Source organism: Anneissia japonica, unplaced genomic scaffold, assembly GCF_011630105.1.
Source record: "Anneissia japonica isolate Jap-2015-1 unplaced genomic scaffold, ASM1163010v1 scaffold287806_len661372_cov189, whole genome shotgun sequence".
In the NCBI taxonomy this organism is placed as follows: Eukaryota; Metazoa; Echinodermata; class Crinoidea; order Comatulida; family Comatulidae; genus Anneissia; species Anneissia japonica.
Genome location: NW_022743067.1, coordinates 67,932 through 82,500, shown reverse-complemented (window position 1 = coordinate 82,500; position 14,569 = coordinate 67,932). Strand labels below are relative to the sequence as shown.

The window sequence follows — 14,569 nt, the reverse complement described above, 5'->3', positions numbered from 1 at the left end:
ATATACAGCTTCCATCACTCCCTGGGAGCTAATTAACTAGTCATGCATGAACTTAAAAACAATCTTATATATGAAATGAAGCATTTGCATGCTACCGCCGGTCACCCAAAGTCTCGTGGATGGAGAACACTGAGGACACAAGCGAATGAACAGCGAGTGGTCTGAACCACTGAGCTGACTATAAATTCAAGAGCTTAAACCTCAAGTGCTACGCTTAACGCTCCAAGATAATAGGGAACTTTTGATTTGGGCAGATGCGACACTTGAACAGATTCAAGCATTTATGACCATCCTACATTCTCTACGTAGATTTTGGTCAAATTGTCATAGAATCCATGCGCCGAAGGGAATTTAAAGTTCTCGCATGCGCAAATAACTTTTTTAGTTTGGTAACATTAAATTTGTACGTCCCACCAAATCGTGCAAACGAAAGCTTCTTAATAGCTATCCTGTAAATCAAAGAGCGCATGGATGTATTATAATCAACGTTAAGATTAAGAATCCAAATTAAAATCAAATTACAAGCACATTGTCATTAATGATATTGGATCACCACAAATATATTTACAGGTACATGCATAATCTAACAATAACAACTGACAAACGAATTAACTGTTTGCCATAAATCTTCCTATAACTACTAGGCGGTACTATCGTGACCCCTGGATTAAGATATTTAAACATTAGGCAAACCAAAGTCATTAATAATAATAATTTTCAGTAGCAAATATTTGGCACCAGCTAAAGGAAGTTGGTAGTCAGACTTCAAATGTGAATTAAAATGCATCGTACAAAATATAAGCCATAAAATTGCTCCCATCTAAACTTTGAAGCTGATAACAAGAAGCAACCTATGCTGTGAAACTATCCATCACTGCATAGCCAGTGTGATCGTAATTCACAGATGCTCTAGTGATTCCAGCATGTAGACTTTCCTATCATAACACCTAGCATTGCACAATCAAATGAAAAACAAGACTAACAGTACACCAGTTCAGTGCTGATGAACAGGTATTTGACATTATCTTTACAATGTAGAAAAGGAAGATCACATGTATGTATTATTAAATATTAAATTTCACAACGTAGTTGCAAACCTATTTATAGTCATGTTTTCAAATAAAATATTAAGTATCAACTATATGGAAAAGGTATTTTATTTTAATTTCCGGTATCACTATTAAAACATAACTCATGCATATAATTATAAAACAGTTTGACATCAGAAAAAAAAACAAACCTTAAATACTGAACTGTAATAAAAACAAAAAAAAAAACCCCTTGAAACATATCTAAACTTTTTATGAATTGTATGGAAAACAGGTAAATGTTTTGATTTAGTCTACTTCTCATATGGTAATCGCCATCAAGAGAATAACCACTATTGTTATTTCATATAAACAAACAAGATGCTCACTTACCCATGATGAGCGTTGCATGCATAGAAATCATATAATGTTTCAACAAACTCTACGCCAGTTGCCGTTGCAAAGATAGAAAGCGTCACTGATACATGGTCTTAAAAAAAAAAAAAAACCACAGTATAAACTACAGTTACATTAACACAGGGTTAACTAAATGTCAATTAAAGAAGCCTTTAATGAACGGCTCTGGCAAAATCAGCCGCTTGTCTTCAAAATTAAAATATGAGTGATTTTCGATTTTTAGATCCTGCATGTATTCTTTAAAACAGTGTTTATTTGACCTAAATTGGTTGGGTATTAGTGAAGTTTGTAGATATTTCATTGGATATCATCAGCCATGCAGATTTTGAAAAACAGCTACCAAATATTCCAAAATCGATAGTTTATTATTAAGATTAGTATTTTTGAATAATTTTGATATTTTGCAAAAATGCTCTTCAATATCTTTTTTTATAAAATTAAAAAAAACCTGAAAATTAAAAAAATTCTCAAACAAATTTGGGTGCTTGTGAAAGATTAGAAGTTGCGACAAACGACAGGTTTTTCCATAGGGTTACGTATATCTAGTTGTGGCACGTGGGACGGTAATAATTTTGCTTTAAATATTTACCTTGTTTATGACCTCATCAAGTGTGACATCATTATGTGTGACAATCAAATTATGTTGCAAAAATATTATGAAATCATAACAGAACCCATTCCAACCCATCAATTACAGTGAAAGTATAATTAATTACATTATGTAATCAATTACAGTAAAAATATAATCAATTATAGAGAAATTATATATGATTACATTGTCATTGTAATTGACCCCATGAACTAAGGTGACCTCATTATATGCGACCTCATAGTTTACAACACCATTATTAGCTTATGATTTGAATATATGACATTATAAACATTTTTGCCATTATTATTAGGGAGACTTATTTAATACCTTGTTTAGAGAACTTAGTTATGTGATATCATTTATATGTCATTATTGTGAGACCTCATCATGTGTGACCCAATCCGTTGTTTAACCTCATTATGTGTTAAAATCAAACTAAGCAACTGAAATAATAGTCTCTTTAAAGTGTTTATTTATGTGCATGTTTCATTTTAGGTATAAGATTGTGTTTATAATTTATAACTACAATTACTGGTTTAGTATTTTTATTATTACATTATTATTATATTGTAGTGCAATATTTATTGTGAAATGGAAAGTTGAAGAGATATTGCTTGAAATAAATGCGAGTGTGACTCCCACAAAACAGAGAAAACAGAAATTGTATTATCTTTTACAAATTATATTATCTTTTAGAAATTGATACGCACTGCCTTTCTTAAGATCATAATCATCACCATTAAATGCTTGTTGAGAATGTATGCGTCCAGCTTCCTGTACATAAACAATCATTGATTTTGAAAGTAAAGAAACCACAAGAAACAATATACTCTTACCAGTTCCTGCCGGTATAGGTGGTAGTACCTCCGACTCCGGGCTTTGACAATTAAGTGTTTGGTTTGTTAAATCAGCATCTAGAAGCCTGCCATTGTTATTGAATATACATTTGTACTGGTCAGCATCGGTCAAAGGAGGAAGATTCTGCACCTGAATAGCCAGCTAAAATAATGAAAACATTTTTAGTCAATACTGAGACAACTTCAAACAATTTCTTTTTTTTTTTTTTGGGATAATGTTATTGAAAATTCATTAGCTAATTATTTAAGCCAGACTTGGGTATGGGGAGGATGTTTGACAAAAAAGTTAGGACTGTTGATAAGATACAGAATTTTGAAAATTTAAAAACTTGGGGAAAAGGGGGCATAACTACCATTTTCTTAGAAAAAAACAGTTGTACTGTACAACATATCAAAAATTGTTTTCTTCCGGAGCTAGCTTTAAATTATTATTTATTGTAATGTTACAAATTAACATTAATACATTTTATTATTAATTGAGCTGATCATTTTATTATTTTTCCTCCCTTCTCTACCATACCCACTCCACCCCTACCAACTCCATTTTTGCACTTACTTCCGTCATACTGGTAAAAAAAAATAAAGAAAATCAAACTGTTCAGGCTTTAATGAGGAAGAAATTTACAATATTATTACATCTAAAGCAGATAAAGCGCAATAATTCTTTAATATATACTTATGAAGCTTAAGTATCAGTATACCTGTTTGAATCAAGATACGTTAAAACTTAAAATCAAACTTACAACCTTATAGTATGGGGATACAATCACTTTAAGAAAAGGGTTCAAAGAAAGTGATCATGTGTCAGCTTACCATTTTTGGTTCTTGACTATGCTGTAAACTTGGTGGAGTGACTTGAGTAATTGAAACACACTCAGCTTCGTTGAAAGGGAGCCACGGACCAGAGGAACAGACATCGTATTTAGTGCATCTATAAATAATAACATTTAATGTTGAGTTGTATTAGACAAAATGCCTGGGGAGACAGATTTGCACATGTACTTATAGGTTTCCGTGGTCTAATGGTATGATACTCGCCTCGATAGCGAGAGGTTACAGGATCAAATCCCGCCAGAGACACCTTTTTCATACAACTGAAAAAAGAACTTTTCATTCATGGGCTCTGCTTGATATGATTATATTTACATCATCAAGTTCCCATTCGAACACTGTTATTAATAATCAATTTATATTGAGTTTAAAGTGCTATGCAGAAAAATTACTATATTTGTATAGACCTATATAGTTGGAAAAATATTTTTTATCACAATTTTTATAAATTTATTTTAATACATAAATGATTTCATATTATTACATATTAATTGTTATACATACTAATTAGATTGAATGTGAAGCAACACTGTTAAATAATGATACTAGATAGAGCAGTGTTTGAATCACATCAATTAGGAATTTTTAAAAAAACAACATTAATTCAATATTATATAATCATCTTATTATTATATTAGATTTATAGAAACACTAACACTAGTGTTAAGATAGTAAAATGAAATGCTAATTATCAAATACACTGCAGCCATGGTAATGAGGGTGATATGTATAGAAGGCAGATAATGACCTTAATAATAGACAATGTTTATAAGTCCATTATGGATTTGCACAACATTGGACAGCCTGCTAATTTAGGAATGCATTACTACATCAGATCTTTACTACAGTATTTAACCGTCGAGAATTCTCTGCCGTGTTGAGGTAAATTTAGTTTTGGCTTTTAACCTCATATGACTCCTATTTCATGAGATTAGTTGTAAAAGAAGTGACCAGTAAAAAAATGTTCTATTTGCTTAGATAACAATCAGGAAATAGAAGAGGAAATGGATGGGGTATGTTGTAATGCACAAGCCTATTATTAGGCCCAATAAAAAAAATTATTAGTTTATCACCCTTGCGCGCATGTCTTTTATGGTACTGGGGGAAAAAAAAATTTTTGAAAATTTTTTTTGATTTATTTTATTAAATAGTTAGTAGATATTGCTTGCATTATCTAAATCATGTTTTACTTTGAATATCAATGCACCAGCAAACAACCCAAGGGTGATATTTGGCTTTAGCAAAATAAAAAAAAAATAAAAAAAACCTCCCTCCCTCATCACTTTTCCTGCCCAGATAGGGTGATAAACTAATAATATTTTTTATAGGGCCTTATAGACACAGTACCATACACTGAAGGATGACCTAGTATTAAGAAACCCACAATAAAAAATGGTAGAATGTAAAATAATATTACAACATGAAGATTTGGAGAACTGCCATGATTCTGGTCACGTACTGTAGTAAAAACAATGGTAGCACCAGCCACCAGTGGGAGTAGCCAGGACCCCCATTTAAAGAGAGTTTACATAATTTCCACATGAATGGATAAATAAAGCATTGTCTATTGTCTATTGTTTCAACATTATTGTGAACCTCAAAACAATTCAATGGAAGAAAAAAATTATTCCTACGCGAATATTACAGATTATGAGACTCCAAATCAATTAGGACTTTCATATCTCTAAGTAGTCAGAGCTTGGGCTCCCCCACCCCCTGAGCCTTCTCCAAGGGGTTTTTGGCGGTATTGGGCCATGTCTACTTAAGCTCTCATGACAGTGAAAACAGTAATGGCAACATCTCTAGTTTGCACCACCTAGAGATCTATTTATTATCAACACATCACTAGTACAGTAGTAGGAGTGCTCAAATTTTAAAGTACATTTAACATATATCTACAATTAGGCCCTGAAATGATTGATTCTGTTTTGTTTGTAGAACCTATCCTACACCTTTCACCTTACAATCCAACCTTGCTTAGGCCTACACTTTTACTAAAGGCAGCTGTTGTACAGGAGTGGGTATTTCCAGAAGCTTAATTATATATACCTACACTCCCTCCTGTTCAATAGCAGCCGTGTTTCAAAAATAGACAGGCTCTATACCTGCACTAGCTCGCCAAGCGAAATAATCATCAGACACAGTATATACAATTTTGTTAATGCCACCAACAATCACAATTTTGCATACTGTAATCAAATGATTTTCACAGGGTTTCATTAACATTTTAATACTAGGGAGACATATTGTCCAAGGAAAGCTTACTCTCTAGCTTATTGATTAATTTTGCATAAAGTATAAAAACACCTTTTCAGTACATAGTAGTTGCACAGTGGTGGTAGCAAAGACTAAGAATTTTTTAACTTCTTTTCTTCCCAAATTTAATGATTCTTAAGAATTTTAATTGACAAATTCACTTATGTTCTCCATTTAATTGTCGCAATAATAATTGTATTATATATTTATATAGATTTTCCAATTCTTATGTATTTTTATATTTTTAATAATTGTTGCAATAATAACCGTTATCATATTTTTATATAGGTTTTTGAATATCGATATTGATGCTTTTTCCATTGAAAGTTTTTATTTGTCTTTTTAAATTGTAAATACAAACCATTTCTAGCATTGGCTGCTGTTTGTAATTTCATGTTTTTTTTACACCGAATAAATTTAAAAAAAAATAAGGATAACATACACCAAGAGAAATGCTTGGATACTGATTAAAAATGATTAAACAAATTCTAATCATTACAGTATACAGTAGTAGTTTGTAGTTTACCCTTGAGCTGAAAAAGAAAATGTGACCTGCATATGCTTTTATCCTACATCTACTGTATTTAGTCACATGGCCGACTAAGCTACCAACACCCAATTATATGTGAAAAGGAGATATTGCAGATGGACTTAAGAGACTCATGATGCCACTTCCTCAATCCAATGTGAAAAATAGACAGATGGACATAACCTTTAACCTCAGATATCGATGGAGTCAAAGAGCAGCTAGCTTATAAACTAGAATTGCCTTGAAACAGTGTGGTGATGTGTCTGGTTGTTATAGTTTTTTGAGCACTACTGCAATAATGTGCTTGAAAAATATCACAAGTTACTACATACTGCACGTAGGCTACAGCATACAGTAGAGTAGTAAGGCAAGAGTTTTTTAATACCTTGTTTTGCGAACTTATTTTTTTAAAGACTGTCAGAAGAGGGCGGAAAAAAAATAAAAATAAAATTGTGTTTATTTAGCAAATATTTTTGCCATACGGACAAAAATAATAAAAATAAGGAAACCTTTCATTTTTTTTCTAAAATTTCCATTTTTCCCTGAGGCAGCGGGTGCACTAATTGGCCAAAAAATGTATTTGAAATCATCATTATCATTGGTGGGTTGCAGGTTCGCTAAACAAAGTATACAAGGTGTGAGCAGGAAAGCTACATTTTTAACAATTAGAAGGATAAATGCAAGCAAAATAATATATTATGTCTGTTATGCGACATTTACTATAAGTACACACGCAGTGGAAAACAGGAAACCCTACACTACTTCAAACAGGATAATCTAGACTCAGGATGACGGATACACTAAAAAGTTATATAATATTTGTGACACAGTTAAGTACCGCCACTTATTTGCTTAAGCTTTATCCGTTAAAACTACTTTATATAGATTTAAAGGATCATCCTAGTAGTACATAGTAGTAGTAGTCTAAAATTGAGAATTTACCGAATGCAAGAAATGGCTATTATTTGAACATTTATTTATTTTTTAAATATATAATTTTAAAACATTATAAACTAGAAGAATTTTTATTTTTTTATTTTTAAAATATTTTATTTAGATAGGCCTTTCTTTTGTGCAGTATTTTTTTTCATTTCAAAAATGAAAAAGTATTTTTTAATTATATTTTATCTTTTATTTTAAATTAGATTATTATTTTAAATAACATTATAAAACCATTTTAAAAATGTATGTCTATTCATGCTTAATATTTATCATTATGACATGATTTTTTTCAATGACATTATCCTTGTATTTTGATGCAGCTCGATACCTGTCAGTTGGCGAGCTGCCAAAACGGAATACACGCCACTTCATTTCTTCTCCAAAACTGTTACACAAAATTTTACATTATCATTAAGCTTTTATTACATTAGGATAGCCACTTGTGCAGAGCTAGTAATATACCAGCTGTGAAAGTATCACCATCATGATGATCTACGAAAACCAATGAACTCTAAATGGCAAACTTATTTCATTCATGAGTGAAGATTGGATATATCTCAAATTCATTATTACAATACTATAATAATTTTTAAAAGTTACAATATAAAATAGCTAATTGATCTCAGATCAATTAATATCGCGACGAGATTTGATTGACAGATAAACCAAATAATCAGCGAGTGTCACTTAGTCACGTGATCAAAAACTTTTTCTTAGACATTTTAATTTCCTTAGACAGCTGGTTTAAACGGGAAACATACGTGAGCCTAGGCCTAGATGTCCATGCTTGGTTATATATACCCAGATTTTACACGAGCAGTGCGCATCAGTGACTTGGCCTTTGCCGACAACAAGGTTGACTGAATGCGGTTTTCCCCTCTTCATTTGGGAGTGAAATACAGAGGCTTTTACAACAATTTCCCCACCATGTTCCATGAAATAGATTAACACTATGAATATATGATTCATTTGCATACCGCCTACCCTGAATTCTCTTTCTTTTAAAGAAGGTTGATAGCAAAAAAAATCTTCGCCAACTCAGTAAGTCTAGCCACCATTGTCTCAAGACTTTTGTGACTTTGTGGGCGGGGCTTTGCGTCCTTGTCAACATGTCAATTGGTGAAACAGTGTGGTGGAGAGTGGTTTCTGTCTCTGTTAGGACTTGATTTGCTTTTATTTTATTGATCTTTGGTCTCGGCCTTTTGGTTAGACTAGGCTAGTTGTGTGTGACCTGAAGCCATAATACCATACTAGGCATGCTAGTCACTGGTGTAGCCAAATATTCTGTCAAAGAATGGCTAATAATAATAATAATAATAATAATAATAAATTTCTTCATTATGTGAACCAATAAATGTCAATGGATTGTTAACTGTATTGAAGAAAATATCCTTTTTTTTTCAAAAAAAAAAAACCCACAAAAATATGTTGAAACTGTCAACAATCAGACTTCATAAAGAATATAAACCAATAACCAATTTCATAATGAATGACAATATAAGATGATTAAAATGGATTATTAAAGCCTACAGGATTGTTCAATTTTATTATTATTTCCTTCAGTTATAATTTGCACCGTCACCTTATTGTTCATACATGGAGATAATCCTACTCCGCAGGTTAATTCATACTGGATTAAGATAGCTCTACAGTATGAGCAATACATTTTTTCTTTATAAGAAACAGTAAAGTTTTGCTAAGGCTCAGTGTTCTTATTTTTTTGGCCAATTTCACGCCTAAAATAATCTTATTTTGTTCTTATTTCAAACACTTTTCAACAAACATAGAAAAGCATTATTGTACAGCTGTAAACACTGTAATGGAATGTAGGTAAAAGTGGCCCTGGAAAAAATGGCAACTGATAAAAAGGTCCCAAAATAAAGGCCACAGTAAAAATGACCCCAAGTGACAGGTAGGTACACCTACTATACTGTAATATAGATGGTATTACACACCTACGTCACATAAGGTACAGATTACATTTTTTGGCTTTGTCTAGTATTTTTAAATAAAAATCTCATTCGATATTTTACCTCAGCCTCAATTTGTTCTTATTTTGTTCTCAATTTTTTAGAAATTTCAGCCTTCAGATATTATAAAATGTGTTCTTAAAAAAAAAGTTTAATTGTGTTACATTATGATTAGTAAAAATATGGTTCTATTTTGGAACTGAAGACACTTGGGGCCATTTACACTTCATCAGGCCAGTCAGTCTATTTCTGAGCCACCATCAGTCTTCAAAATGCAGCATGTTTATTATCATTATTACAGTTGAAAACTACAGGTGCTATAATGGTTTCCAGGAAATTTGGCAAAAAAAGAGTGTGTGTGAGGCTAGTTTTATGTTGCGATTAATGGTTGCAAATGGCATTTAAGTAAAAAGTGAACCACTGAGTAATACAATAATAATATAAATTTAGCTAGCAGCTTACATTATTTTTACAAGTTACAAGTATTTTTAATTTTAAAAAAAATCTCCATACTGTAATTTTATAATTTATGTCTCAGAATACATTTCTTTTTGCAATATTACAAAATACTATAAATTACTCCACAAAAACAGTGGAGAATCTGAAACTTATTTTACTTTATCACTTCAGAAAATGTTATCGATCTCAAAAAGGTAAGGACTAAAAAATAAAAACTAATAATAATAATGAAAAAATAATTTCATTGGCAAAGAAAATTAAGAAATCCAAACTATTATTAAATATACCAACAATAATAATAATATAATACTTGAGCATATTAATTTATTCAGTACTCTTTTCTCACTGGAGTCTCACAATGCTAAAAAGTAGGAACTATGGACAAAGGGTGATAATATACAAACATTTCTAATACACTATCAACATAAATGATCAAAGATGCAGTAGTAGAATACAGACAAATCTTAAATCAGATATTTAAGTCGGAATCAATCGTGTACAAGACATGCAGATTACAACAAACAACTCGTAAAATATGACTCAGGGCCATGTGATGCGCTAAAGCTTGAATTTTGTACGAATTGCTCTATTTACCACTAATTGCATGCTGGCTTCAATTTCATAATTTGTGGCCTGCACTGATTACACTTAATTCTCCAGTGACTATATGTTCATCGTTATAACATAATAATATTAATTATAATTATTTATTACTATTTATTTTACATTTGAAAACTATTTATATCTGATAAAACGGAATCTCTAGTGGCTTATAGCTTATCAAAAGTATCTTAAGAATTGCCTTGAACACTTTATTTATTGCTATTAATCAGCAGTTTTTCATTCCAATAGAAAACCAGTACAATCACCATTAATATATTGTTTTTGTTTGCAGTATGTATTGATTGACGATTTATAAAAAAGTGATTCAATGTATTGAGCGTAGGATAAATGACTACTCTGAGAAAATAATTTTAAAATGATTATAAATACTGTAGGTGGTAAGCATAAGACGACTTATTTCTAGTGGGTCCTTCTGGTGAGTGATTTGGCAGTACACCAGGAGACAATCCCCTACTCTTTTCCGAAGAGTGTGCTATGTTTTTTAACATGCACATGGGCAATAACGCACATGGGACTGTTGGCTTAAACGTCTCATCCGCTATCGTAACATCCATTTCAGCCCTCCAGATGAAACACAATGAGACAAACAATGGGAATTGAACCAGGGACTAAAAAGATCTCCTCGGTTCAGCGCACACAGTACACAGTGGCTGCCACAAATTTAACCAACTGAGCTAAGCCACTCTCTACTATGATACTATGACTGCATGAATGACTGGCAGATACTGTGTAATAATGTTCCTGGCAACTACTGCCCCAGGATGATGAACTGAAATTGAGACCATCATGTTTTCATTTTCAACACCACATAAATTATTCTGGTCATAAACTAATTCAATCCTCAGGCTTTCAGAAACAATTAACAATTCAGATTTGTCATGGTTCCTGCATGTTATAATATTTCTTTATTTTGCTAGAAATATTAAGGACAAAAAAAAACATATTTTGTCATGGATTAAAAATGTAGATTTGTTTAAATGACTGCCAATATTGTCACCTTACACACAATGAAACATAATATGGTACAGTGTCAAGAGAACTATTTCAGGTCTGAATAAAATATTACACCTAATTTTTTCAGTAAACTAACCTTACAGTAGAGCAGAATAAATTCGAACAACCAATACTACACCCACATTTTACAATAGGTACAGACTACTGTTACTGTAGGTAGCTTCTGGAAGGGCTTGTTCTGCTACAAACTGATTTTCTCTAGGTCCTAGCCTAAAACTATGTAGTCAATCAAGGCCTAGACACAAAATTTGCAAATACGACGGTATGTGCAGATTTTCTGGGCAATCCAAAAATAAAAAATGATGGCTGGAATTAGAAATATTTTATTGTTTTTATTGGCCTTACAATTACAAGCAATTTACTAGCCTCTCATACACCCACCTACTGGTATTCATAAAACATAACTGCCAGTGGATGACTTTATGGTTAATGACATGTTTGATTTATAAGAAATGATTAAGACATTCAATGATAATGCAAAACGGTTCTATTTTAAGCTCTGCAGTATTCTAAATCGATAGCAGTATTAGACAATAAATCACATAGTTTATGTCATAGGTCAACAACAAAATGATTCTGGAAAATCCAAGTCCAATAATAAAACACAGTGCATTATTATTTCTGGATTTATGATTAAAAAAACATTACTACCTGGTATTATAGCATGTAGAAAGACTGTTTTTAATATTCATGTATTAATAACTTACGCCCATTAAAAAAAGATTAGTTTATCACCACTGCCCACATGCTTTCAATGCTTTTGGGGAAAAAAATTTTGAGAAAAAAAGGTTAAAAAAATGGGAAAAAAGGTTTTTTTTCCCCATTTTTTAAAATTTCTTAGCAAAAAGTAGCTGTTTGAATTATCTCAATCATGTATTTTACTTACGAATATCAAAGCACCTGCAAACAACCCAAGGGTGACATTTGGCTTTAGCAAAATAAAATTTAATAAAATGCCTCCCTCCCTATCACTTTTCCACCATAGAGAGGGTGATAAACTAATTTTTTTTTTATTGGGCCTTAAGTATTAATGAACTGAATGTTATACAAGAAGTTCTCTTGAAAATTAATGATGTTTTTCTGTCTTTTATTCATTGTATTTTCTTATTATGTTCTGTTAAGATTAGCTTGTTTTTTTATCTTTAAAACTGGTCTATCCAGGCTGATTTCCGATGCCAAAATTCACTTCCCTGGCAAAAAAACTAATCTGTGGGTCTGAAAGAGATCTAGTCTTTCCATTCACCCAGGTGTATATTTACTAGAACTTTCATTTGAAATCCTCGAAGCATATTACTTCATATTTTTAAAAACTATATATTATATTTTTTTGTATTTCCAATAAAATCCATATGAAATAGTTTTGTTATTGATATTTTGAAGATTAGGACGGGAAAAAAATCTGAAAAATTTTAACTACGTGGAAATATTAGCAGTGGACTAATTATGGTGCATGGCGTGACAACTGGGCTGCAAAAAAAAACATGTTTTAGTCAAAATGTGAAAGCCTAAAAAATAACCACAATAAATAAGGTCAATAAATGAACAACAGTTAATGTAATAAGGCTAAATAACAGCCAATCATCCTCTAGGAAGTTATACTGTACAGAAGATTAAAAGATAATTACAGACTTACTGTAATACCTAAACATATAAATAGCCAAAAACATTTGACAGGAAATCCTACAGGATATATTAAAGGATTTATATAGATTAATGAAACAAAACTGAATAATGCAAATAAGACAGTGGAAAGATTTAATTAGGAACAATAGACCGAATTAGCGACGAAAGATGACGTCACCACAATTTGTCCAAGTGGGTATAAAATTCTAAACAGAGCCTAAAAGTCCTATTCTATAACGTTGCGAGTTTTTGTATGGTCCAGGAAAACAAACAAAAAACCAAAGTGTAACATACTTTTTAAAACATTGGTAGGTTAAGGAAGGTTCATAGAACCATCAGAAGACGTTTGATTTAATTTTTATGTAAATTTAAGTTAAATATACGTAGAGTTTTTAACAGGCTGGGCCTCGGCCCCTGACACTTGTCACCCGACAACGCAACATGGCTGGATGTGATGATTGAGTGAGGCATGACTGTAAACGTTGCGAGTTTTTGTATGGTCCAGGAAAACAAACAAAAAACCAAAGCGTAACATACTTTTTAAAACATTGGTAGGTTAAGGAAGGTTCATAGAACCATCAGAAGACGTTTGATTTGATTTTCATGTAAATTTAAGTTAAATATACGTAGAGTTTTTACAGGCTGGGCCTCGGCCCCTGACACTTGTCGCCCGACAACGCAACATGGCTGGATGTGATGATTGAGTGAGGCATGACTGTAAACGTTCACCTCCGAGCAGTCTGCAAAAGTTATTGGTGTGATTCGTGAATTTAGGAACATTATTCAATAATTTTGAATAACTTAGCTCTCCTTGAAATCTACAAGTACTACACATTTCATGAGTTTTGCAACAAGCACATTCATCGACCGACGCCATGCTGTAACACAGGCAAACACGACATATTATTATTATTATTCCCAAAATAGTACGATTTATTCTCGTTATATTTCACATTTGGTATACACATTCGTAGAGAAAAGATGACGTTGCATTCATAAACATTTAAATCACGCTCAATTTACACACAAAGCGTGTATGAGACGTTTTAGTAAAGGCTATTTTCTTAAATTACTGTGTAAATCGCCTATCTTCGTGCGTTTGTTTTGGCTCGAATACCCACAACAGCTGAACAGCGTCGATCGCTAATTCGGTCTATTGATTTAAAGAGATTCATGGAGAAATGGTTCAGTAACACATATTAATTCATTAATGTGCTTACAATTTCAGATACACTAAATCACACATTGTCGATGCTAAAGCCTCCTAACCAGGCAGGCAAAGCTTCTACAACACAGCCGTCCCATGGCAAAACTCTTTGTTGATGTTAACTCTTAATTATTTTTTTTTTAAAGTTACGTTGTATTGCCTTAAAATGCCCAAATTCGTCAACCACTACCCTGCCTGTTAACTGAAATTCCCAAGTTAC

At 32.1% G+C, this 14,569-nt stretch overlaps 1 protein-coding gene across 2 annotated transcripts in view; it reads right to left on the bottom strand.

The window, feature by feature from the left end:
- Positions 1-14,569, bottom strand: part of LOC117119345 (plexin-A4-like) — an 84,326-nt gene that overhangs the window by 58,940 nt on the left and 10,817 nt on the right. For both annotated transcript variants that reach the window (XM_033264134.1, XM_033264133.1), the window contains exons 5-7: positions 3,708-3,825; positions 2,874-3,036; positions 1,422-1,518 (exon numbers count right to left, since the gene is read on the bottom strand). In XM_033264134.1, coding sequence (XP_033120025.1) covers positions 1,422-1,518; positions 2,874-3,036; positions 3,708-3,825 — 378 coding nt within the window. The remainder of the gene's footprint in view (positions 1-1,421; positions 1,519-2,873; positions 3,037-3,707; positions 3,826-14,569) is intronic.